Genomic DNA, 23,816 nt, shown 5'->3' with positions numbered 1-23,816 from the left:
ATATATATATATATATATATATATATATATATATATATAAGAGAAAGAGAGAGAAGTACTATGAGGAGACTTTTCATTAAGTTCACCAAGGGTGAACTTTCCATTATAGAAATCATCAATGATGTCATAATGAATTAATCTTAATGAACATTTCATTTCATTGTTAGATATAATAATTAATTGATAATAGCAATAAATATTGTACAATAATTATATTACAATATGAATATAGTACAATACAACATATTGTACAACGTATGTGTATAAGGCCTTATATAACTTATCGGGTTAAAAAGCATTACATATAATATACATAATATATTATACAATAATTCCATATAATATATATATATATATATTTAATAATGAAATGATAAAACAATAAAATTGAGAATGATTTGGAATAAACCCGACTGCAATCAATAATAAAAAAAGTTAAGATAGATAGAATTTTTCTAATAATGAAAGTATTGTCATTTAATCTTTTCTACCTAAAATTATTATACTTTTAGAATGAGAGATAAATAAATAGATAGATAGATAGATATATAGATAGATATATAGATAGATAGATAAATAAATAGATAGATCGATATTCGTTGATAGTACGTAACACATACGTCTACTATTCTAGTCTTTCTTCATAGAATCTATTAAGTGAGACGACGACGGGACGATGACAAAACTCAAGTGTGTAGTAGTGATGTCGTGTGCGTTGGTTCTGGCACGCATAAACACATCGCTCACACATCTATTTATATATATATATACACATCTTTGTGTGTGTGTGTGTGTGTGTATATATATATAGGTAAAAACCCCATGCCGCAAAGGAAAACGCAAAGGCAATTTCGTTTATATACACGCACGTGTACAACAGAGACAGAGAGATGGGAGAGGAGCTGCTATTGCTGATGGACGACGAGGGAGCGTCTAATGCATACGAAAGATCTATACGATGTGTGCGCGTGCTTATATGTAAAGATCACTAACATATTAGCAAGATCTTTACTCGAAAAAAAGAAACACAAAGAAAAAGTAAAAGAATTTGTTTAAATATCAAATCACGAATATTGTTTATTTAACAATAAATTGTACGAAAATCAATCATTTCTATGTCACATTTTGATGTCGTACGATTATGTTAATTATCGATTACAATTCGAAGAAAAGAAATCAAAAAATAAAAGAAAGAGAACCGCACCAATTTTCATCGTTTCTATACAGAACTTTGAAAAGAAAAGTGAATTTCAAAATGGCCGACCAGCCATTTTTCGCGATAAGAACAACGGCTCTATCTTCGCGAGTCTTCGATAGTACAAGTCGAATTTGTAACGCGTACGCTGATTGGACGTGGGACTATATTCGACCTCGATACTTCGAGATATCGTTTTTCTTCTATGTACTTACGTACAAGTTCGATCGTTCTTGTTATTCGAAAATTATCTATATGAAAAAGATAAAAAATATATATATATACACACATACATACATGCGCGCACGCACGAGATACTCTTTACGTATAACACTTATTATATAATAATTTTTTTCTTTATACCTTTTATATATATTATACTTGTATTATATACAATACATGTATAATACATTACACCGAATAGTAATACACACAGATACGTACAAAATACTCTTTATGTATAATATTTATTATATAATACTCTTTCTTTTATATATATATATATATATTATACTTGTATTATATAAAATACATGTATAATACGCTACACTGAATAGTGATTTACACACACATATACACTTTTTCTTTAATACTTTATATATGTTATAATTATATTATATATCAAAAAATGTGTGTATGTGTAATATATATATATATATATATATATATATATATATATATATATATGATGTCTAGACGACGAACAGTGCAAGCAAGCAAGCAGTCAGAGAATCATGAATAATGTAATTAGGCTAGCTACCTTTTCCGTTCGGATGTGCGTTCGAGTACGAATGTACAACGCGTCGCCGTTAACGGCAGGACATTTTTATCGGCCCCCATGTGAGTGGGTGCTGCGGGCGCAGCTGAAGGAAACAAGACAAGTAAGAGAGAGAAAGAAAGAAAGAGAGAAAGAGAGAGAGAGAGAGAAAGAGAGAGAGAGATGGAGCGAAAAGAGTGGGAGCGGGAGTAGAGAGTAGGGAGATGGTTGACAAGTTAAAAAGAGAAAGAAAGAGGAGCGAGAAAAAGGTATATTACCGACGACATTATGCTAATCGTCGGATTCCCCTTCTTCTTATTCTTTTTACGGATTAGTCTACATCCACGTGTAATCTCTCTTTCTCTCTCTATTTTTTCTTCATTCTTTTTTCGTTTTTTTTTTTTTTTTCTTTTTACCTCAAGCAGTCGAGACTCTTCGAGGGTGACGCGATGAATTTCTTTTTCACCCTTCGCAATTTATTATTCACACGCGTTTTGCTTGAATTATTTTATTGTTATTTTATTATTATTATTATTATTATTACTAATATTATTATTAATCGTATTTTCTCTATACGCATTTTCTATCTTTTGGAATTTTTATTTTCGTTTCTTTTGAAATCATCGATTAGGAGTTTTGTAAATTCATTTTTTTTTCTCTCTTTCTCTTTCTATATTGGAAATTAGGTTACTGTTTAATGCTAGATTAACTTATCTATTTTTTTTCTCCACAGAATTATTGGCGAATTTCTTCTTTTTTTTTTTTTTTTTCTTTACGTCGCGAAACTAACCACCAGTCTAATATTTTGAAATAGATCAATCCATTTTTTAAAATTACGTAAGAAAATTTTTGAACCATCTAGAAACTTTTCGACTACTCTGTATATATAACACACATACACAAAATATAATTATATATGTATATGTCATTCGCGAATAAGTTATGCAAACGTATTCTATTTAATGTATCGCCTTTAACGAAAAGCTATTCCGCTTATTTATGGCGACATTGCGTTTTTGAAATTATGCATATATATACATATCTATATATCTAAGTTCGCTTACGTGTTATCAAACGAAAGAAAAGTTATATCTATTTCTAAACTGTTACTATGTATATATTTTTTTTTTCCGAATTGTTTTATTTTTTGTCTCTGTTTCTTTTTATTTCATGATCCATACATATACATATATACATCATACATATATATATATATATATGTATGTGTACGTGCATACATACAATTATACATGTCCTTCGATAACTTGAATCGAATACTTCAAGTATTTGTCGGATATTATCCGAAGATGGTAAACAAACGACGAGTAAACACAATGTAAACATATATTCTCTCTCTCTCTTTTTTTCTCTTTCTTTTTATTCGTTCACTTATTGTCTATATATATTATATATATATATATAAACATCTATATATCTATCTACCCATCTATCTATCTATCTTCATCTCTTTTTATTTCTCTCACTTGTAAATGCAGTAATGAGTCTTGACACAATTTCAACGAAGGATAACACTCAGAATTTATCGAACGATTCTATATTAGAACGTGCTATAATTTCACATCGTAATATTCGTTTCAATGCCATTACAAACGGATTTGAATGATTTCTCTCTCTCTCTCTCTCTCTCTCTCTCTCTCTCTCTCTCTCTCTCTTACTCTTTCTTTCTGTCTATCTCTCTCTCTCTCTCTCCCTCTTTTTCTGTGTCTCTGTTTGTCTCTCTCTCTTGTTTATTATTATAGTCGTAGTCGATAAAACTGAGTGGCTATCGAGCGTGAAGTTATATACCATGTCGAGGATAAACAAAAGACTAGAGATTAGTAAGAGAGAGAGAGAGAGAGAGAGAAATAAAAAAGTATATATATCTACATATATTAATTAGAAAAATATAATATTAATAAAATATCATATATAGAACGGAATTATATATAACGAATTATATAAATGAAAATAATGCGTATTGAAATATATACATACGTTTCATCGACCTTCTTTCTTTCTTTTTTCTCTCTCTCTCTCTCTCTCTCTTTCTTTCACTCACTCTTTCTTTCTCTTTCTTTTTCTTGTCAATCGAGCCAAAGTATAGTACGTCATAAGCAGGAGACATCTAACGCACATGCATTTATAGAGGCGATCGTTATAGCCTAAGGGTAGTCATAGTCACTATCACCCCCTTTGGCCCTAACCATCTCTCTTTTTCTCTCTCTCTGTCTCTCTTTCTCTTTGACTTTTGGCCTATCGTTAGCTATCGTATGTTTTATCAGAAAAAATTTTACTAAAGCCTCCTACACCTCCCTCTCTCTTCTATCTCTACTTCCATCACCATTTTCCCCTCCTGCTTCTCTTCCTCCTTTACCTATTTCTCATCTGCGAGCAGCTGTTGTTAAGCTTTTGATCGATTATATTTCGCGAGAATAAGAGATAGAGAGAGAGAGAGAGAGAGAGAGAGAGAGAGAGAGAGAGAGAGATATGTCCTCTTCAAATTGGATAGGAGTTACTCGTTTCATTGGTAAAGTTTAACACGTGTGGATGTACATACATATATACACCCTCTTCTATCACTTTAAATTTATCGCTGTCTTATTCATTTGTTAAAATGTATGAAACAGCATATATTAAATTCTTTGGAAAATAGTTTGTATGTAATAGGAAATAATTATCTTTCTGAATCGTAACCCATTATATATATATATATATATATATATATATATATATATATATAGTATAGATCGGATATATTATATGGAAAATGTAGTGATAATATAATATTTTTATGCAGAATATATGTATATATATATATATATATATATATAATTTATAGAATAAGTGTATTACTAGTACTATACTTAGAAAAATATAAATATGTTACATAAATATATTACATAAATATGCATTTCTATTTGCTCGAAAATGTTTATAATTCTAAATTAATGATCGCGTTCAAGCAGGAACAAAAAGCAAATGAAAAGAAAAGGACCATTTCTAAGAATAACGAAGACTTAAAGAAAAAAAAAGTTATTCGTTTGAAGATTCCGACAAGTAAAATATCGGAATATCCATTGCGATCCATATATCATAATACAATCGTTTTGTTGCGTTTATGATGGAAGTGGGTTTTGAAGAAAGAGAATAAAGAAAACGAAAAAAGAAAAGAAAAAAAAAAAAATTAAGGGGGAACGAGTTTGCAACGGTTAAGCGATAAGCGATAGTGAGTTAGAAACGATTTTTCAGGTGCATTAAAAGTTCGATCGACTTCAAGGACTCCGTTTACTAAACCTGTGAGTTCGAAGCGATATGAGTCACCTCACGTGGAATTCTCTCTCTTTTTCTCTCTTTCTTTCTTTCCCTATCATTCACTCTCTTTCTTTCTTTCTTTCTTTCTTTCCTTATACATATTCTCGTTTCATTTCGTTTCGTTTCATTTCATTTCGTTTCCTTATTCCTTTTCGCGTCTCTCACGAAAATCCTTTTATCTTTCTCACTCTCTTTCTCTTTCTTTCTTTCTTTCTTTCTTTCTTTCTCTCTCTCTCTTTTTCTTTTGCTCTTTTTTTTCTCTTTACGTTCTTTCTTTGACGAAGATCGAGAACCGCGTAGGATCGTGCAACCGTTTTTAGCGTCTCGTTACTTGGCGACTTAAAAAAAAGAAAGAAAGAGAAACAAAAACACAAAAAATACAAAAAAAAAGAAAATCGATGTACGAGAAAAAGATCGTAAGGAAGGTGCACGAGTTAGTATATCTTCGAGGCGCTAAACGAGCTCGTTCGAGTGTTCATTCGAACGAATAACTCTCTCTCTTTGAGATAGAATGGAGAACTATTCTTGTATTTAAAAAAAAAAAAAAAAAAAAAGAAGAAAAAAGAAACATTTTTATCTAGTTCTGTTTTGTTTCTTTTTTTGTTTTAATTATTACTTTCAATCCAAATATTTCTTTTCTGGTGCATTTTCATTATTCTCTTCATTCATATCGTTTCGATCTTATGTGAAATAAAAAAATTCAATATGGCGATGGATCGAGGTGATCCGCCATTTTGAAAAATACGTCGGACATTACTCGCATTATTTTCACGGAAATAACGGAGCAAAGAAATGTTTTCAATAATTGAGGATAATATGAAATAATATATTACTTTCATTAAGATTGATATTAACATACTTAAATTTAATATATATGTATATATAATATTAAATCAGGATAATATATATATATATATATATATATTTATGAAATTGTATAGAAAATTATTACTGAACAAACGTTCGACAAAGATTCGAAGGAGATGTAAGATATATTAAAAAATAAAATTTACTATTACTATTATTATTATTATTATTATTATTATTATTATTTTTCGGAGGATTTGTTACGTGAAGAAACATATGTATATATGTATATATGTATGTATTATAGCATACACGAAGCAGGACCGATCCTTTGTTGGTCCAAGATATGAAATAGGGTATAAGGCGACGCTTATCTTCTTATCTCGCATTTCTAGCAAGCTTTTTTTTTTCTTGGACCGTTTACGTGAGACTAAAAGGAAAAAATAAAGAAAAGGAAAGAAGGCTTGGTTAAAATACAGGCATGCGCACATAGTACAAATAGGATTGTTAAAAAAAAGAAAAAAGAAAAAGAATTAATATTATTTTTTCTTTTCTTAAATGAAAAAAGAAGGGAAGGATAATTTGAAAAACACACACACATATAGCGTGTATAATCGTCGAGAACTTATGTTGAAAACTTATTTTCTATAATTACAACAGCATAATGGCCAACTAACAATAATTTGACGAGAACCTCGAGGTATTAGCAGTATTTATTGGACTTAACAATGAGTTATCTCATTTTCTAAGTATTAAAAATGTCTTTTCAACAACAACGATGAAATTATATTAATATATATATATATATATATATATATATATATATATATACATATATGAATGCAAGTATATATATACATGTTGCAGGAGTCGAGGCTAGGCGGTTTCTAGGTCGGACTAAACCGCAAAAGCAAACCAACTCTCTTATATACATACATACATACATTCTTTCTAAAAGGTGATAATTCGTTGGTAAGGATCGACAGCAGCCACGAGAATATCTTCTAAATCGATTATCGAAATTCCATCGTCCTTTACGATTTCTCATTCATTCCGTCTCTCTTTTCTTTTTTTTTTTTTTACATTTTTTTTCTTTCTCTCTTCTTAGAAAAATAAAAATAAAAAACAAAAAACTGAAAACAAATCTCTGCATTAATGATTTTTTATTTATTCATTTAATTTTCTTTTTTTTCCCTTAAGAACAAAATTCTCTGTATAGGATGCAATGTTTCTTGTTTTCTTTTTCTTTTTTTTTTAGCATTCGATAATCATTTTTTTGGCCTTCTCATGATTAATTTTTTAAGTTGAAGAACAAAGTTGAGAAAAAAAGTTGAGAAAAAAGAAAGAAAGATGGAACCATTTTTATGCCCAATTACGAAACACTCGAGGAATGTGACCTGAAACGTCGGCTTGAAACGAGTTAGTGAAAACGGTTTTAACCATATCGATAAGAACGATAAAGAGAGTTATGGCTGCAGTCGTTGGCGTAATACGAAGTGAGAAAGGGGAGAGTGTGTCGCGTTCGGCAGTTTTATATTATCAGCCTCATCAGCTGTCACGCTCGGCTTCGGAGACTCTCCGTGTGCTGAGTAAGAAAATAACGTTTCTAGTTCTGGACTCTCGTACTATACATTATGTATTATTAATAATCATAATCATAATAATAATAATAATAATAATAATAATAATAATAACGATGATGATAACAACAATTATTATAACTTTTAGTATTACTATTATTATTATAATTATATTATTATTATTATTATTATTATTATTATTATTATTATTATTATTGTTATAATTATCATCACCATCATCAATGATAATACTCATACGAAAGAAAATAAAAAGTAAAAGAAAAAGAAGTCGACGAAAGGCACAGGCAAAGAAACGAAAAAAGTCTATTCATAAATTTTTCGAGCGAGCAAATATTTCAAAACTCACCGATACTTTCGTTTTCGTGTCCAACTCGAGAACGATTTTCTGCAGCTCGCAATTTTGTCGGCGCAACACAGAGATCTGTGGAAAAGAAAATTACAGAAAAAGGAGAACGAGTTAGAAAATTAAAAGCGACGAGGGGGGAAAGGGCAAAGCAAAAAGAAAAGAAAAAAAAAAAAAAGAAAAGAAGAGAAAAAGAACGGTCGAAGTAACGTTTTCACGTTGCATTACGCAATTTGTAATCTCTCTTTCATTTTTTTCCATTTCTTTTCCTCTACCCCTCCCTTTTGTTGTTTAATTATTTCTATTAATTCGATTTCATTCTCGAGGGAAGAAAAAAATAAGAAAAAAAAAAAAAAAAGACATAAAGAAAAGAAAACGATAAAAACAAAAAAGAAGTAACGAAAGAAAGAAACAAACAAACAAACGGAGAAAAAAGAGAGAGAGGGAGAGAGAGAGAGAGAGAGAGAATGAAAGAAAGAAAGAAAGAGAGAAAGAGAGAAAGAGAAAAAAAAGAAAAAGAAAGAATAAACGCTTCGTAATCAGGGTGTCGACTTAAATATTGGTAACCATAATCAGAGAAGGAAGTCCGGTGGTGGTAGTAGTAGTAGTGGTGGTGGTGATGCTGGTGGTGGTGTTTGTGGTGATGGTGATGGTGATGGTATGGTGGTGGTGGTATAGGGACGCGGTGAACGACGCGATGAGCGCGTTTCTGTTTGCCTTTCTTATCTCAGGTTTGCCTTGCGATAATTCTCCCTCCATCTTTGCCCCCCTTATCCTCACCCCTTAGCCTATCTACCCTTCTCCTCTCCTCATGCTTTACCCTCTCCTCATCCCTCCTTACCACCGTCCCTTCACGACCCGCTTCTATTTCACTCGAGCAGCCGTGCGATCTTATTCTCCTCCTCTGTCATCGTATTTTTACCATACGTTGTTTCCCCTCCGTCGCCTCCCTCGCTACCCCCACCATCTCCCACACCTCCCAGATCCCCACTCTTACCTCTCCTATTCTACAAAAAAATCCCGTAAACGACGTTCAAAAAGATGGGGACCTATGTAGTCCAGCTGCGTTGTGCATCCTCGATAAACATTTTTTTTTCTTTTTTCTTTTTCTTTTTTTTTTTTTTTCTTATTCTTATTCTTATTCTCATTTTTCTACTCTTCCGATCCTCGTAATAACGATAAATATTAAAATTGGAAAAGAAAAGGAAGAAAATTCGATGAAGAATTTAAAAAAAGAAAAAATGGGAAACTATTCCTCGCGATTATTTTTCGTTTCTTGTTTTTTGTCTTTCGATTTTGTTTTCTTTTGGTTTTTATCAACTGCATCGTACAGCTTGCATTCTCGATAGAATGCTTTTTTTTTCTTTTCTTTTTTGTTTCTTTATAGATCTAATGATGCTGGTGATAAGGAAGAAAATTGGACGAGTGAAAAGAGAAAAGAAATTATTTCTCGCGATCGTATCTTCTTTTTCTGTCTTTGCACTTCCTTTTTTATTCCTTGTCTTTTTCAATTAATCAATCAATTAATTAATGAGATTAATGAACTAATTGATAGTTAGTAATATAATATATTCGATAATTATAATCGAGAGATAATGATGATTTCGTAAAATCGATACGTAAATGAATAGTTACGTAGATATACACATACGCGTGTATTCATGCATTTATCGCCATTTTGGTTCTCCAAATCGTTAACGCGAAATTTAACTACGATTCATAAAATAATACCGAAGAATCGATGAATGGACTGATGAATACTAAGAATTTATTTTTCTCTTAATAAACCTAACAAGTAACGTTTAAAAGGGGAATTAGATACTAGAAACGAGTTATATCTAGAGTTCCGTGTAATTTCTAGATAAGAGATAATTGGAAATAGATCCGTGTTAGAGAGAGAGAGAGAGAGAGAGAGAGAGAGAGAGAGAGAGAGAGAGAGAGAGAGAGAATGAGTAAATGACGTGTACGTACATAAAAAAAAAGAAAAAGAAAAAGAAAAAGAAAAAGAAAATAGAAAAAGATAGAACGGATTTTACGATGTGATTTCTATGAGTAACGGTACAGGTTGGGTTAAAAGTTCCCAGATGGGCCAAAGATGTTCTCGCACAATTGAAAAAAATATCTATTAGACGTTTTTCAATATTACTTTCTTACTTTCTTTTTTCCAATCGATTTTTTTCTGATTTAACAAGCTAGGATCCTTTTAATTTCGACAATACGAGAAGAAAGATTACTTTGAAAAGTATCGTACAAATGTAAACGATCTTTTTTTTTTTTTTTTTTAAATAATTAATCACCGTCTAGCAACTTTTAATCCGTTCTGTAACAGATACACACGCACATACAAACAAAGCTCGATATTTCTCTGTGTCATCGTAAAATGTCAGTGAACGTTGTTGTTGTTGTTATTGTCGTCATCGTCGTCGTCGTCGTCGTCGTCGTCGTATTTTTTTTTTTTTTTTTTTTTACATATATTCTTTTTTCCTTTCTAACTTGGTACATGCGTATTACGAATTAACCGGAAATGACGATATACTATAAAATCGTAACATTCACGTTAGTTTAATTCGAGAAAATCACATACATATACGTGAGTGGGCCATTTTAATATCGAATGAATTACAATCGATATGATTGGATATATCTACCATTACGATTTTTATACACATACATGTATGTATATATTAATTATTGATATCATATATATATATATAAATTATTTTAAAAATCGATTACGTATATAAAGTTCTATTAGCTAAGTCTTTTTAAATGAAACTTTTCTTTTGTATATTGTAAAATTACCGGATGCTCCTCTACCCCACCGTATATGTAAGTGTTAAGTCATCTATACGGTGACATTATACGACGCAATTCTTTGATTTTAATTTTAATCGTATATATTCGACATCCGTTTGTTCGAATACGTCGCAGAGATTCGCGTGAATATACATTTTATTTTACAATCGTAATACTTATGTAAAATAAAATGAAGAAGGAATATAGAAAGAAAAAAAAAAGAAAGAAAGGAAGGAAGGAAGGAAGGAAGGAAGGAAGAAAAGAAAAAGAAAGAAAAGAAAAAAGAATAAATAAAATGAAATAAAGTTTTTATTAGATCGATAAAGAGATAAGAACGTATCGATAATCTTTTTCTCGCGCGTTGCAGGAAAAATTTGATTTGAGTCTCTATCGAGCGATATATATAATAAAATCTATCTATATAATATAAACGATAAAATTATAACTAATGAACGAATCGATACGTTTATAACAATTTTATTTATATTCCATCGTTACTCGGTTAAAAATTATACGTATTGATTTATCTATGAATAAGTATGATACGAGATTTTTTCTTTTTTTTTTCTTTTTTTTTTTTTTTTTTGAGAATTTTCTTTCTCTATTTTTATTCTCATTTTTTAATTATTGCTTTTATTTTCGTGTTTTCTTTATTTTTCTTTTCTTTTTCTTTTTCTTCTAATATCATAATGTAAATATGAAAGAGAGTAAACACAACGTATAGTAATATAAATAAACTCGAGGCAGTTGCCATAATCAACGTCGTTCCGTGTCGTTCCATTCAAAGTGAGCAGTCGTTAACCCTTAACTAGGCGCGGCCATTTTGTCGATAACTTTGCGTGTACCGTATACACATTGTGCGTATATGTGTGTTCGTGTGTGTGTGTGTGTGTGTGTGTGTGTGTGTGTGTGTGTGTGTGTGTGTGTGTGTGTGTGTGTACCTGTATATATTTATATATGTATATGTACAAATAATACGTACACAATATTTTCTGCATAAAACTGCAGCTTTTACGATATCAAGTAATTAATCTTACGAGATTATATTTTCATCCTTTCTTTTCTTCGTCATATTCGACAATGAAATATTAATAAAATTCGATAAAAAAAGAATGAATAGATAAATATTAGAAAGAATGAAATACTTTTATACGTAATGTCGTCGGTGTTTTATATTTAAAAAAAAAAAAAAAGAAAAAAAAAGAAAAATGACTATACAAAAAATTAAATTAGGAAAATTAATCGGAGAAAGAAAAACTTATGATGGGTCTCTTTCAAAATAGCGTTGACGTCCTATATTACAAAAAATATATATATATATACACGTAACAAAAATCTCTATAGAATAAGAAAAAAGGATTTTAAAAATTTGACAGAATCAATGAAAAAAAAAAAAAAAAGGAAAAGAAAAGAAAAGAAGAAAAAATCTTGTACATGAAAATGGCGTCGGCGTACTACTCTAAGCCCAAAAAAAAAAAGAAAAAAAGAAAATTCTCTGGATTAAAAAGAAAGAAAGAAAAGAAAAATATTTCAAAACAGTCGGACGAAAGCGATTTTAAGAAAATTATAAAAAGAAGTATGGAGAATACTTTTGAGAACTATTATTGTCGTCATCGTGGTCGTCGTTGTCGTCGTCATTGTCGTCGTAATGTTGATCGTTCGGTAACAAAAGGAAAGGTTGGAAAAATCGATCGGGGACCATTAAACCGTTATTATCGTGAGCGAAAACTTTCTCAACTGTCTCGAACAGTGGACATTGTTAAACGCAAAGACTAAAGCTCGCGATATCGGCAAGCTATTCTATCGTGTAGACGAAACACAACGGGAGAGTATGCCTTCGAGGGCTAACCACAAAAGCATAGAACGAGTGAGAGAGAGAGAGAGAGAGAGAGAGAGAGAGAGAGAGAGAGAGAGAGAGAGAGAGAGCATAGCACGTTTGCAGGCTTTTGGTCTCTGCGTTTCCACAAATTGGCCGCGATAGCGAACCGGAACGAACTAAGAAGAAGAGGGGACTTCAATGACCTCAAGTACAGAACTATTTCTGTGTACGCTCTGTGAACGGAGACGATGTCGAAGGTTATGCAATACCAAACTATTGCATTATGCACAAACCGTAAACGTAGATCATTTATTTTCGTAATGCAATTTTTCTTTCTTCTCTTTTCTTTCCTTCCTTTTTTCTTTTTTCTCTTTCTGTTTTTGTTTCTCTTTCTTTCTTTCTTTTTTTTTTTTCTTCAATGCAACGAACGACGAACAAATTGTATAATCTTTTAGAAAATATTCGATAAGGTTCTATGTAATGACGTACTTTGGAATATTTCAAATTGTAATCGATAGAAATGATATTACGAGGAATAATTTTTTTTGTATTAGATACGATCTCTTTTATCGGGCGTGATAATATAAATCAGGCGTATTCAAATATTCGATATTTCGATAAGCGATAAATTTCATTCTTTTTTCTTTTGCATAATAGGAGAGACGTAAGGAAAAAGAAAAAGAAAATAAAATAAAAGGAGGAAGAAAAAGAAATTTCAAAGAAAGAAAAGAAACTAAAGGAAATACATTACGATGCAAAATTTCTGGATCCGATTAAAACGATACGTAGATACGACATAGTTGCGACGCCATATTTGTTTGTAATGCACATTTACATTGGGACGTAAAAAGTAAATAATACTAAAAAAAAAAGAAAGAAAGAAAGAAAGAAAGAAAGAAAGAAAGGAAAGGAAAGGAAATAGGAGATGTGAGACATAATAAAAACGGGGGTTGAAAGGATTTTGTCAGTAGTAGGGTTGTATAATATGGTAGATAAGTTAAATGTATTTGCCTTACACTCGTCCGTGATTATATTAGGGAGAGTGACATCTGTTGAAATCATTTCTAATCGGCCGCAGTTTTTTTTTCTTTCTCTTTTTTCTCTCCCTCCCTTTCTTTTTTCCCCCGCTCCGAACCACCACCTCTCTCTCTTTTTTTTTTATTTTTTATCGCGAAAACCCTAAGCGAAGAAGGGTCTTTATGTTCTATCTGATAACGTAAAAAACTTAAATATTATTTTTGATAAGTTTCAATTTATAAAGTGAGAGGAGAGAGAGAGAGAGAGATATGAGAGGATGATATGATATAACTTGGTGCGTGGAAAAAAAAGAAAACTAATTATGAGATAGGATTATACAAAAGGAAAAAAAAAGGAAAAAAAAAGAGAGAGAGAGAGAGAGAGAGCATACTCACCTCGGCGTCCTTCGTGTCCAGTAACTCTTGCAGTTGTATGCACCGTTCGTTCGCTTCTTTCAATTGCATCGTTTGATCATCTAGGAAGGTAAAGAAAAAAAAAAGATAAAAAAAAAGATAAAAAAAAAAGAAACACTGTTTACCCAAGTCACGTAGAACGTTGAAAAATATCGTACGTTATTTTCATGGCTTTTTTTTTTTTCTTTTTTTTTCGCTATTACTTTAGAGAACGATAGAATATTTATATATAGTATATAATTTGATCAGTGATAACACGAGGCAGGCATTGAAAGATAAAATTGTGCTGTCTCATTGTCTAGTTGTTCTATTTTATTTTTATTTACTCTTTTTTTTCTTCTTCTTCTTTTTTACTTGCATTACTTCCTATCGTTTCATCGGTAAACATGTGAAAAGAAGAGAATACGAATTTCCCGCTAAGAGTAATAAGCTACGTCGATGTTACTACGTCGGTAAAACAGACTCTTATTTTGACAGCCTGAAATAACCTTAAAAATTGTTCTTCGCTCTTTTACGAAATAATTTTGAAAAGATCATTATTATTCTATCGTTATCATTTGATCCAATTGAAAATACATTGCATACCAATTTCTTTGACAATCCCTTCGGAAAGTACCTCCTTCGTAAAGTTCGTAATTTGGCCCTTTAAATGAGATAAGCCAGAAAGACTGTCACCAAACCACGCCATTTTAAACGATGATATTTACCGTTAAACCCACTTTTTAAAACACACAAAATTGATTATCTATTTGACGTCACGTACACAACATATTTTTACAGAAATTGACTTATTTATCACGTAAACATTAAATTAACATGATGACGTGAAAGACTCCATTAACCTTCACAAAATACAACACACGAACGCACTTATAAACATGGCCGACAACACTGACCATAAAATTACTATGGGTTAAGAGCTTGCTATTTATTTACAGCAGAGGTCACTTCGATCAAAAAATAGTTCCATAATTTTTATCGTATCGCAATTGCAAAAAAAATAATAATCCTTTTACATTTATTTAACAATTTTCTGTTAATTGATTTAAGCGTGAAAAAAGGGAGAAAGAAAAAATTCAGTTGGAATTTTCATTCTGAAAATTGTTTAGGTAATATCGATAATGCGCATGCGTTAAAAGCGCCATCTGTGCTAACACGTACATTGGGTATCATTAAATTACAGTTTTTCTATTATCGTCGCTGGATAACTCGTCTTGCTCTACTTATCACTGGATATTAATAAACTCTTATGCGTTGACGTTTATCGACACTTTCAGTTCGTACACTTCGTCTACAGATGGCGACACTAATTCGTGTTGGATTAATAAAAAGTTAAATCATTTCCGCGCATCGTCACAAATTTTCTTCTCTAACAGTTTATTACAATTTCGTCGGACATATCCTCGATTATTATTCACGTTCGTCGCGACTTTCGTTGTTACAATTGAAAACTATCGATTTTTAAAGATCGATAGTTATTTATTTAGAGAAATACTCCACCGCAATGATCGTACTCCAGTCGAAATAAAATTTTTCGTCCTGGAATTCGTAATACGGAATTTCATATATTTTTCCACTTTACATATGCGTAAGTATATATATATATATATATATATATATATATATATATATATATCGAGCGAATATAAAAAAAAGAAAAAAGTAAACGTATATACGTACATACGTGGTGTATATATGAAAGAAAAGAAAAGAAAAGAAAAGAAAAGAAAAGAAAAAAATGCCTTAAATTGCAGTTCGCTAAATACCCAACGGACATGAGCAATTAAAAGGTTACGATGTTTTTATTAAAATTATGTATGAACGTATTACGGTCTCTTGCCTCGAATAACGAATACAATAATACCAACAACAACAATAACGATATTAACAACAGAAACAAACGTGCATTATTCGCGAATGTCAAACTAACTACTGCTACGGTCATTGAAAACTTCAATTTTAATTTTCATTTAATAACTCTTTTATTTCTCGTTCGAGCGTATATAAAAAAAAATAAATAAAAGAAAGAAGAAAGAAAAAAGAAAAAAGAGAAAAGAAAACAGAAAAACTAAAAAAAGAATATAATTTAGATTTTCTTCGATTTATGTATGTATTCTGTAAAAAATAGTAAGCAAGTCGATCCTCGTAGTTATTTATCATCTCTCTCTCTCTCTCTCTCTCTCTCTCTCTCTCTCTCTCTCTCTCTCTCTCTCTCTCTCTCTCTCTCTCTCTCTCTCTCTCTCTCTCTCTCTTTCTCTTTCTCTCAAAGTAACAAGAGCATTACCTTTTTCATTTAGTTCAGAGCAAGAGATGATGAATTCGCAGACATGAGGATCGCTATATCGTACTTTCGAGGAATATCTTAATGGTCGTGCACACTCGCGCGCGCAAAAGAGAAAGAGAGAGAGAGAAATAGGGATAGAGATAGACATAGATAGATAGATAGATAGATAGATAGAAAAAGAGAGAGAGAGAGAGAGAGAGAGAGAGTCCACGAGAAGCCTAGCTATCTTGTTTCTTTTTTATTTCATTTTTTTTTTGGTCATTTTTTCCACATTTTTTTTTTCTTTTACTTCTTTTGTTTTTCCTTTCTCTATCTCTTTCTCTTTTTTTTTTTGTTTCCCTATTCGCATCGAGGCATTAGGAAGCACGTCTGGCACGAGACCGGAGACTCTTTACTGGAGAAAGGTTAGTAATAGTAGTAGTAGTAATGTACTAGTAGTAGTATAGTAGTGAAGTAGTAGTAGTAGTAACAGATAGATGTTCGAAAGAGAGGGATTGAACGCTTCGCTATGCCATACTCGAGAGAATACATTACAGTTATCGAGAATTATTTCAAGAGGGTCTCCCTCTCTCTCTCTCTCTCTCTCTCTCTCTCTCTCCATCCCTCCTCTTACTGTCCTTCCTCACACTCTATCTTTTGAAACGAAAAATAATCAACGTTCGATGAGACCCTTCATCGTTAATTCGTTTTTATAGCACGTGGTTTGATCAAAAGAAAAGGAGGAAGGGAGGGTATGAGAGATGAAAAAAGAAGAAAATCAAAGAGAAAGAAAGTGGAAATTAAAGACGAAATCAATTGGGAATGACGATAAATTTTTATTACGAAAAATATTTTATATTCGCGGATGGATATTGAATATTAATCAGACGTATACGTATGTACGCGTATATGTGTGTGTGATGCGTGAGTCAAACGTTTCGAGGTTAATTCGTCGGAATATGTAATCGATCGGCCATTTGTAAATCTCGAATGGGATAATTTCGATTTTGATCGTTGGTACTCGTCGGTAAACGTCGTTGGACTATATTGAGTTAACTTCGCGCGGTATTAATTTCGAATTAAAAGTGAGTGTGAAAAAGAAAGAAAGAAAGAAAGAAGAAAGTAAATAGTGCGAGGTGTTGAGAAGGAAGTGAGATAGAAAAAGTAGTAATATAAGTAGTAGCGTAGTAGTTTATTAGTAGGAGCAGTGCTAGCAATAGTAATATAAATCGAAGATGAGAAGAGGAAGAAGAGAGAGGATGAAAAATAAAAAAGAAGAAGAAGAAGAGGAGGAAGAAGACGAAGACGAAGACGAAGACGAAGACGAAGACGAAGACGAAGACGAAGAAGAAGAAGAAGAAGTTAGCCAGAGGCATATCCGAATCCTTCGAGAGCTCAACTCCGGTTCAGTTTCATTCGAACGAAGGCAGTGCCCTGATCAACGTTCTCTTCGTCCTTTTCTTCAACATATAGAAAGAGACAGATAGATAGACAGAGAGAGAGAGAGAGAGAGAGAAAGAGTGAGTGAGAGAGAAAGAGAGTGAAGGTAGTGGGGAGTCGGCGGCCACCAATCAGCGAGGTCGTTCAGAGCCGGCGAGGCACGAAGTTCCTTCGAGTTCGTTCGCTCGTTCGCGCTAGTTCGTTCGTCGTCGTCGTGATCGTCGTCGTTCGTTTGTTCGTTCGTCGTCGTTCGTTCGTCGTCGTTCGTTTGTTCGTCGTTCGTTCGTACGCTCATACGTTCGCTCGCTCTTACTTCCTTTCGCGCGAGTTCCTACGAACGTGAATCTTTCCGCAGAACGCAGAGGAACGCGACGAGGACGATAGCGCGCACCGCAAACGCGCTCTGCCACCTGACTGACATGTCACGCTGTCTTTTCTTTCCTCTTCTTTCTTCTTCTTCTTTTTCTTCTTTTTCCGACTACTCTTCTTTCTTTTCTTCTTCTGTTTCTGATCTTTTTTCTTACTCTTCTTCCTCTTACTCTTTATCATCTTTTCTTCCATTTCTTTCTATTCTCATTCGTCGTTCTCCATCGTGAGTGAGAAATAAGACCGCACTAAAGGACACTTTTCTTTCTTTCTTTTTCTTTTTACTTTCTTTATTTCTTTCTTCTTCTTCTTCTTCTACTTGTTGTTGTTTCACTTTCTGTTTCTTTCTTTCTTTCTTTCTTTCTTTCTTTCTCTACTCTTTCTATCATCTCTTTTTATTTATTTTAAAATCGACACGTTCGTTAATCGACAATTTCTAACCCGGTGAAATAAGTTCCCCGTTTACGAGTAAAAAGAGGATACGACCAGTATCGTACCGCGTAGGGTTTTATTTTATATATATATATGTATGTATATATGTATGTATGTATATATATATATATATATATATATATATATTTTCGTATTCCTCTCAAGAAGAAAATCCTTCGACGATGATTGGCTGCTGTTGCTGCCGCCGATATTGCCGTTACTGTTTCTGCTTCTGTTACGTTGAACGATCACGATTCTCTTTGGTGGATCCGTCGTCCGATTTTGGTGATCGAGGTGAGCATCATTTTTTCTTCTTTTCTTCATTTTTCTTCATTTCTTTATTTTTTTATTTTATCATCGAAGACATTCGCATGAATTTTATATATCGAAACGTTTGAAAGTAACGATTTCATTTCGTATATTTGCGATCGTGCTTTCGTTCCAACGAATTTCAAACCTTCATTTTGTCAGTTTGTTCTATATACATACATATATATATACATAGTATAGAAAAGTGAAATGAAATTGGAAATATATAAAAAATATTGAATGAATATATAGACAAAATTATTGGTACAAATCTTTATTCGTGAATGTTATATCGAAATGATTGTATGACGAAAGAAATCGATATAATTTAAGATTCGACATTTTTTAGTGGTTATGTATTACGTTCGAAGGATTTATTTTATTATATAATTTATTATTAGAATTATATATATATATATATATATATATATATATATATATATATAGCTTTTTATTCGTCTTTTTATCGACGGATACATCATTGGTTTTTTGTTCTCGATATTACAAAAATAAGAATATAAAAATGGGCTAATAATGAAGTTCTTAAAGATGAATACATTTACAAGTATCTTCAATATTTTTCTTTCTTTCTATTTTTTTTTTCAATGCATATTATACATCAAAAATAGAAAACGATTATTTTATCACACGTCGAATCAATTCTATTCAATAGATCACGAATCATCGTTACAGTTATATCACGTTTTTTCTACATAGAGGTTATAAATGTTCGAAATTTGGAAGGAATTGAAAGCGCGGGAATTTTGAAAATTCGTGTTACTACTTAACATGGAGATATATTCTCACGTGCGTATATATAATTATTTTTTAAGAAATTATTCGACCAATATGATCTAACTTGAAACGAATTGAATCACGATAAATGTAATGACCTTTGATCTACACGTCCGGTGTAATTAAGTCCTTTGAAAAATTTCATGGTAGACGTACGAGATTTTTCCTTTTCTTTTTCTTTTTCTTTTTCTTTTTTTTTTTTTTTTATTTTGTTTTATCTTTATGGAGGACAATGGTATGGCTAATGGGGGTATTCACTATTACATACCAAGGTTATATCGTCGCTATTTCAAGGGAATTCTTGGATGGGAAAAAGAATTGCTCTTGTCTTGTGCATCGGACATAGCCATGCGTTTCTTTCTTTCTTTCTTTCTCTCTCTGTCTCTTTCTTTCTTTCTTTCTTTCTTTCTTTCTTTTTTTCTTTCTTTCTTTCTTTCTTTCTTTCTTTCTTTCTTTCTTTCTTTCTTTTCTGTCGCGTGCATGCACGTGTGAGGGAAATAAAAATCGTCGAGTTACGGGAACGCGTTGCTTCCACATTCTTTCAGAGTATTCGAATACGATGTCTCTTTGAAAGAGAAAATCTAAGAATAAGTAATCGTTCTTTTTTCTTTTTTCTTTAAAGGTTGTATATAAAGTTTGGTTAGTTTCTTTTTATTTTTATTTCTTTTTTTATTCTTATTGAAATTGTATATTATCTTTATTAAATTTTAATGATTGAATATTCCAAATAAATATATCGAAATATCGAACGATTCTTAGGTTATAACAAAGCATTATTTTTTTTTTTTTTTTTAGTTTATAACGAAGCAGTTTTTGAAATCGAAAATCTATACGATTGTTATATTTTTTTTTTCTAATGTTATATAAAACAAACATTTTTCGTTAGTAAAATTTTTATTATCTTTTTTTTCATTTTTTCTTTTTTACAAAAAAAAAGTATTATATAAAATTTCTATATCCGTCTCTCTCATTTATTTCTCTTTTTACATTTTCATAAGAAACAACCGATCGATTGATTCTATTACACTCGAAATTATCTCGAAGGTATCGAACGATTCTTAGATTATAACAAGGATCATTGATCCAGTCGTTACTCATTACGTTCGAGATTTCTTTTCTCATTCGTTCTGTTGCAATTCGGAAAGGAATTGATTCTCTGTATAAATTCATATCCTTTGGAATAGGGATCGGGAAAATCCTTTTAACTAATTCAAAGGACATCCTTATCGATTATGCGATAATCATTGGCATTGAATACGATTGTGATCGGTTTTTAAGAGAAACAAAGAAAAAGATATTGAGAGAAAGAGAGAGAAAGAGAATAAGAGGATGAGAGAAATGAAAAGAGAGGTTAGAGTTGAGGTTGAGAAGTTATAATAGTGGGGAGAAGTTAACGGAGGTGAGGAGGAGATTAATTAGAAGACGTCGCGTACTTCTTGGAATACTTTATCGGTCGTCGTCTTCGTCGTCGTTGTTGTTGTGTCGTCGTAGTAGCACTTGGAATTTGATTTTCAAGTTAACGTTTCTTTCTAAAGGACGATTCTGTGCTCTATCTCTCTCAATTTCTTTCTTTCTTTCTTTCTTTCTTTTCGACGACGACGACGACGACGACGACGACGACACGAGGACGAGAACGACGACTGATGAATTCTTATGCAGAGAGATATACATATATACATACGTACATAAATATATATATATATATATATACTCACCACCGTGTGTGTATATATATGTGTACGCATATTCATTCAAATATTTGTCTATTTATTATTAAACGAATTAATTACTCGCGGTTCTGTCATACCTACGTTAGTAAATTGAGGTTAGAAAATGTTCTCGTTTCAAATTCTACCGACAAATTTTTTTAATTAGAAATAATTCAATAGAGAAGAAAAGAAAGTAAGAAAGAAAGGAAAAATGTAAAGAGAGAGAGAGAGAGAGAGAAAGAGAAAGATTGATTTCTCTTTTACTCTCTTTTATATATTCTCCGTGAAAATATTCTCATATGTATAATACGTACGTACGTACGTATGTATGTATGTATAGATAGAAACAAGTACGTTTCGTTATAAAGTAGCTTTAATATTTATTCGATTAATCCGCATGATTAATTATTACTATTATTACTTATCTTTATACATATTACTATGTATAAATATTTTATATAAAGAATGAAATAGTGTGAAGAAAGTGGAGTGGGGAGGGAAAGAAAGAAAATGATTGGAGAGAGTAACAAATCCGTTAATTTGATTGGATAGACCGAATAAACGGTTTCCAATGGATTAAAAAAAAAAAAAAAAACACAAGAACAAAAGAAAAGAAAGAAAAATAAAAAAAATATATATATATATTAAAAAAGGACGGGAGAAAAAGAAAACCGAAAGAAAAATCGTCATATCTCTCGTCTTGGCGTTACGGTTGGTCGAATGTGTACTATATTGTACCAGGCTGATTAATAAAGGCAGACTTCCCTGCAATTAGTTCTGCGATATGGGTTAACCGTCGCAATTTGTTAAGCCCCGTCGCTTTCTGTTACACGAAGAGAGATACAGATTCAGGAATTCTGGATACGAAACCTGTTTCCCAGAGCGTCGTATAAACGTTCTATGTACAATACATACATATATGTATATACGTACGTACGTATGTAGGTACGTAGGTATGTAGGTACATACGTATGTACGTATGTATGTATATATATATATATGTTTGTATATATATGTGTATATATATGTGTATATATATATATATGTACGTACGTCGTTCTTTCCTTCGAGAGTTCAATGGCACTCAGAATGCGAGAGTTCGGCACATCGAAGAGACATTTTTCATGAGACGAACCGATCACAAGTATTTATTTACTCACTTGAATTCGATATATTTCTTTTTCTTTTTTCTTACTATTCTTTCTTTTTTTTTTTTTTTTCTTCATTTTTTATACGTTCTTTTTATCTTTAACTAGGTCGACAAAATCGATTATATCATTTATACGTATATAGGTTGGAAATGTTTGAACAAGGTTATGTTTGTTGTTTTTTCAAGTATTGTATCAATGATCATATTTCCTTTTTTTCGGTTTCTTTTTCGTTCTCTTTTTTGTAACGTTTAGATATTGAAAATATTGAGATAAATATCATTTGTCGTTAGTATTATTATCGAAAAGAAAGTGACATGTATAATACCGTTGTCTCTCAGATAATAGGTATTATATTACCTGTTGTAAATATTTTATAATGATTTTGTCACGAATTAGATAATGAAACTTATAAAAAATGTATAATTTAAGAAACATTTTATTAAACGTAGAAGTTACAATAGAGTTACAAATGATATATAACCTCAATGTATACTGGATTATATTCATATAATGATATTGTTTAAAGATTTAGATATTATAACTAAAATGAAAGAAATGAAAGAAACTTATTTTATATATTTTAAACAAGAAAGAAATTAAAATACTATTATTGATCATATCTAGCAAAACAAAATTATATTAAACCATTACATTTCCAAAGAGAATTATAATAAAACTGAATTGCTATCTACGATGATATAAGTTGATGAAAGAAAATGAAATGAAATTAGATAATATAAAATAAAATTATATTAAAAGATATAAAAATGAAAGCAAAGAACGTATGTTATCATGGAAAGCAATTAAGAATTCTTTCATTTTACTAGATTTTAATATCTTTCAATATTACAAAAGGTTTCATGAAAATGTTATCATCCCTTGTTCCGTTACAAAAAGCTTTTATACTTTGATCTCTACATCTTTTTTTCTTTCTTTCCTTTTTTTTTTTTTATATTCATTCTCGACATACATATAAGAAAATCCTGGCTCTTACTCTCACTCTCTCTCTCGCTCTCTCTCTCTCTCTCTTTCTCTCTCTATTTTTTTTTCTTTTCTTTATTTTCCCGTTGATGTCCCGTTGACCTAATTTCACTTGAGTTGTCCTTTGAAAGTCGTGCGAATATTCGAGAATAATAATGAAGCTTGGTGAAAAAGTAATTCGTCAGGAACGTTTTCGTTGTCGTCGGATGTGTATGTATGTATGTATGTATGTATGTATGTATGTATGTATGTATGTATGTATAATGTCAACGAGGATGAATGGGACTCGATCGTTCATGAAAATAACGAC

The 23,816-nt window shown here is 31.4% G+C and overlaps 2 protein-coding genes across 12 annotated transcripts in view; one reads left to right on the top strand and one right to left on the bottom strand.

Moving 5' to 3' along the window:
* The window catches only part of LOC122635192 (thyroid receptor-interacting protein 11-like), a 38,025-nt gene extending 23,067 nt beyond the window's left edge, over positions 1-14,958 (bottom strand). The window contains exons 1-3 of one of the 2 annotated variants that reach the window (XR_006328584.1): positions 14,646-14,958; positions 14,043-14,122; positions 8,019-8,093 (exon numbers count right to left, since the gene is read on the bottom strand). Coding sequence is in view for 1 of the 2 variants with exons in the window: in XM_043825118.1 (XP_043681053.1) it covers positions 8,019-8,093; positions 14,043-14,122; positions 14,646-14,748 (258 nt within the window). In the remaining variant the exon portion in view is untranslated. The remainder of the gene's footprint in view (positions 1-8,018; positions 8,094-14,042; positions 14,123-14,645) is intronic. The other variant, XM_043825118.1, reaches the window with a different exon arrangement.
* LOC122635193 (band 4.1-like protein 4) overlaps positions 1-23,816 on the top strand; it is a 74,235-nt gene that overhangs the window by 7,476 nt on the left and 42,943 nt on the right. For 2 of the 10 annotated variants that reach the window (XR_006328585.1, XM_043825129.1), the window contains exons 1-2: positions 18,456-18,629; positions 18,727-18,855. The exons of 1 other annotated variant lie outside the window; for it this stretch is intronic. The gene's annotated coding sequence lies outside the window, so the exon portion shown is untranslated. Of the gene's footprint in view, positions 1-15,333; positions 15,649-16,600; positions 16,749-18,455; positions 18,630-18,726; positions 18,856-23,816 lie in introns of those variants that run through there. 7 more of the 10 variants (XM_043825121.1, XM_043825128.1, XM_043825123.1 and 4 more) reach the window with 6 other exon arrangements.

This window comes from Vespula pensylvanica, chromosome 17 (assembly GCF_014466175.1).
Source record: "Vespula pensylvanica isolate Volc-1 chromosome 17, ASM1446617v1, whole genome shotgun sequence".
Lineage (NCBI taxonomy): Eukaryota > Metazoa > Arthropoda > Insecta > Hymenoptera > Vespidae > Vespula > Vespula pensylvanica.
Note: the sequence above shows the minus strand (reverse complement) of the source record. Positions and strands in the feature narration are given on the sequence as shown.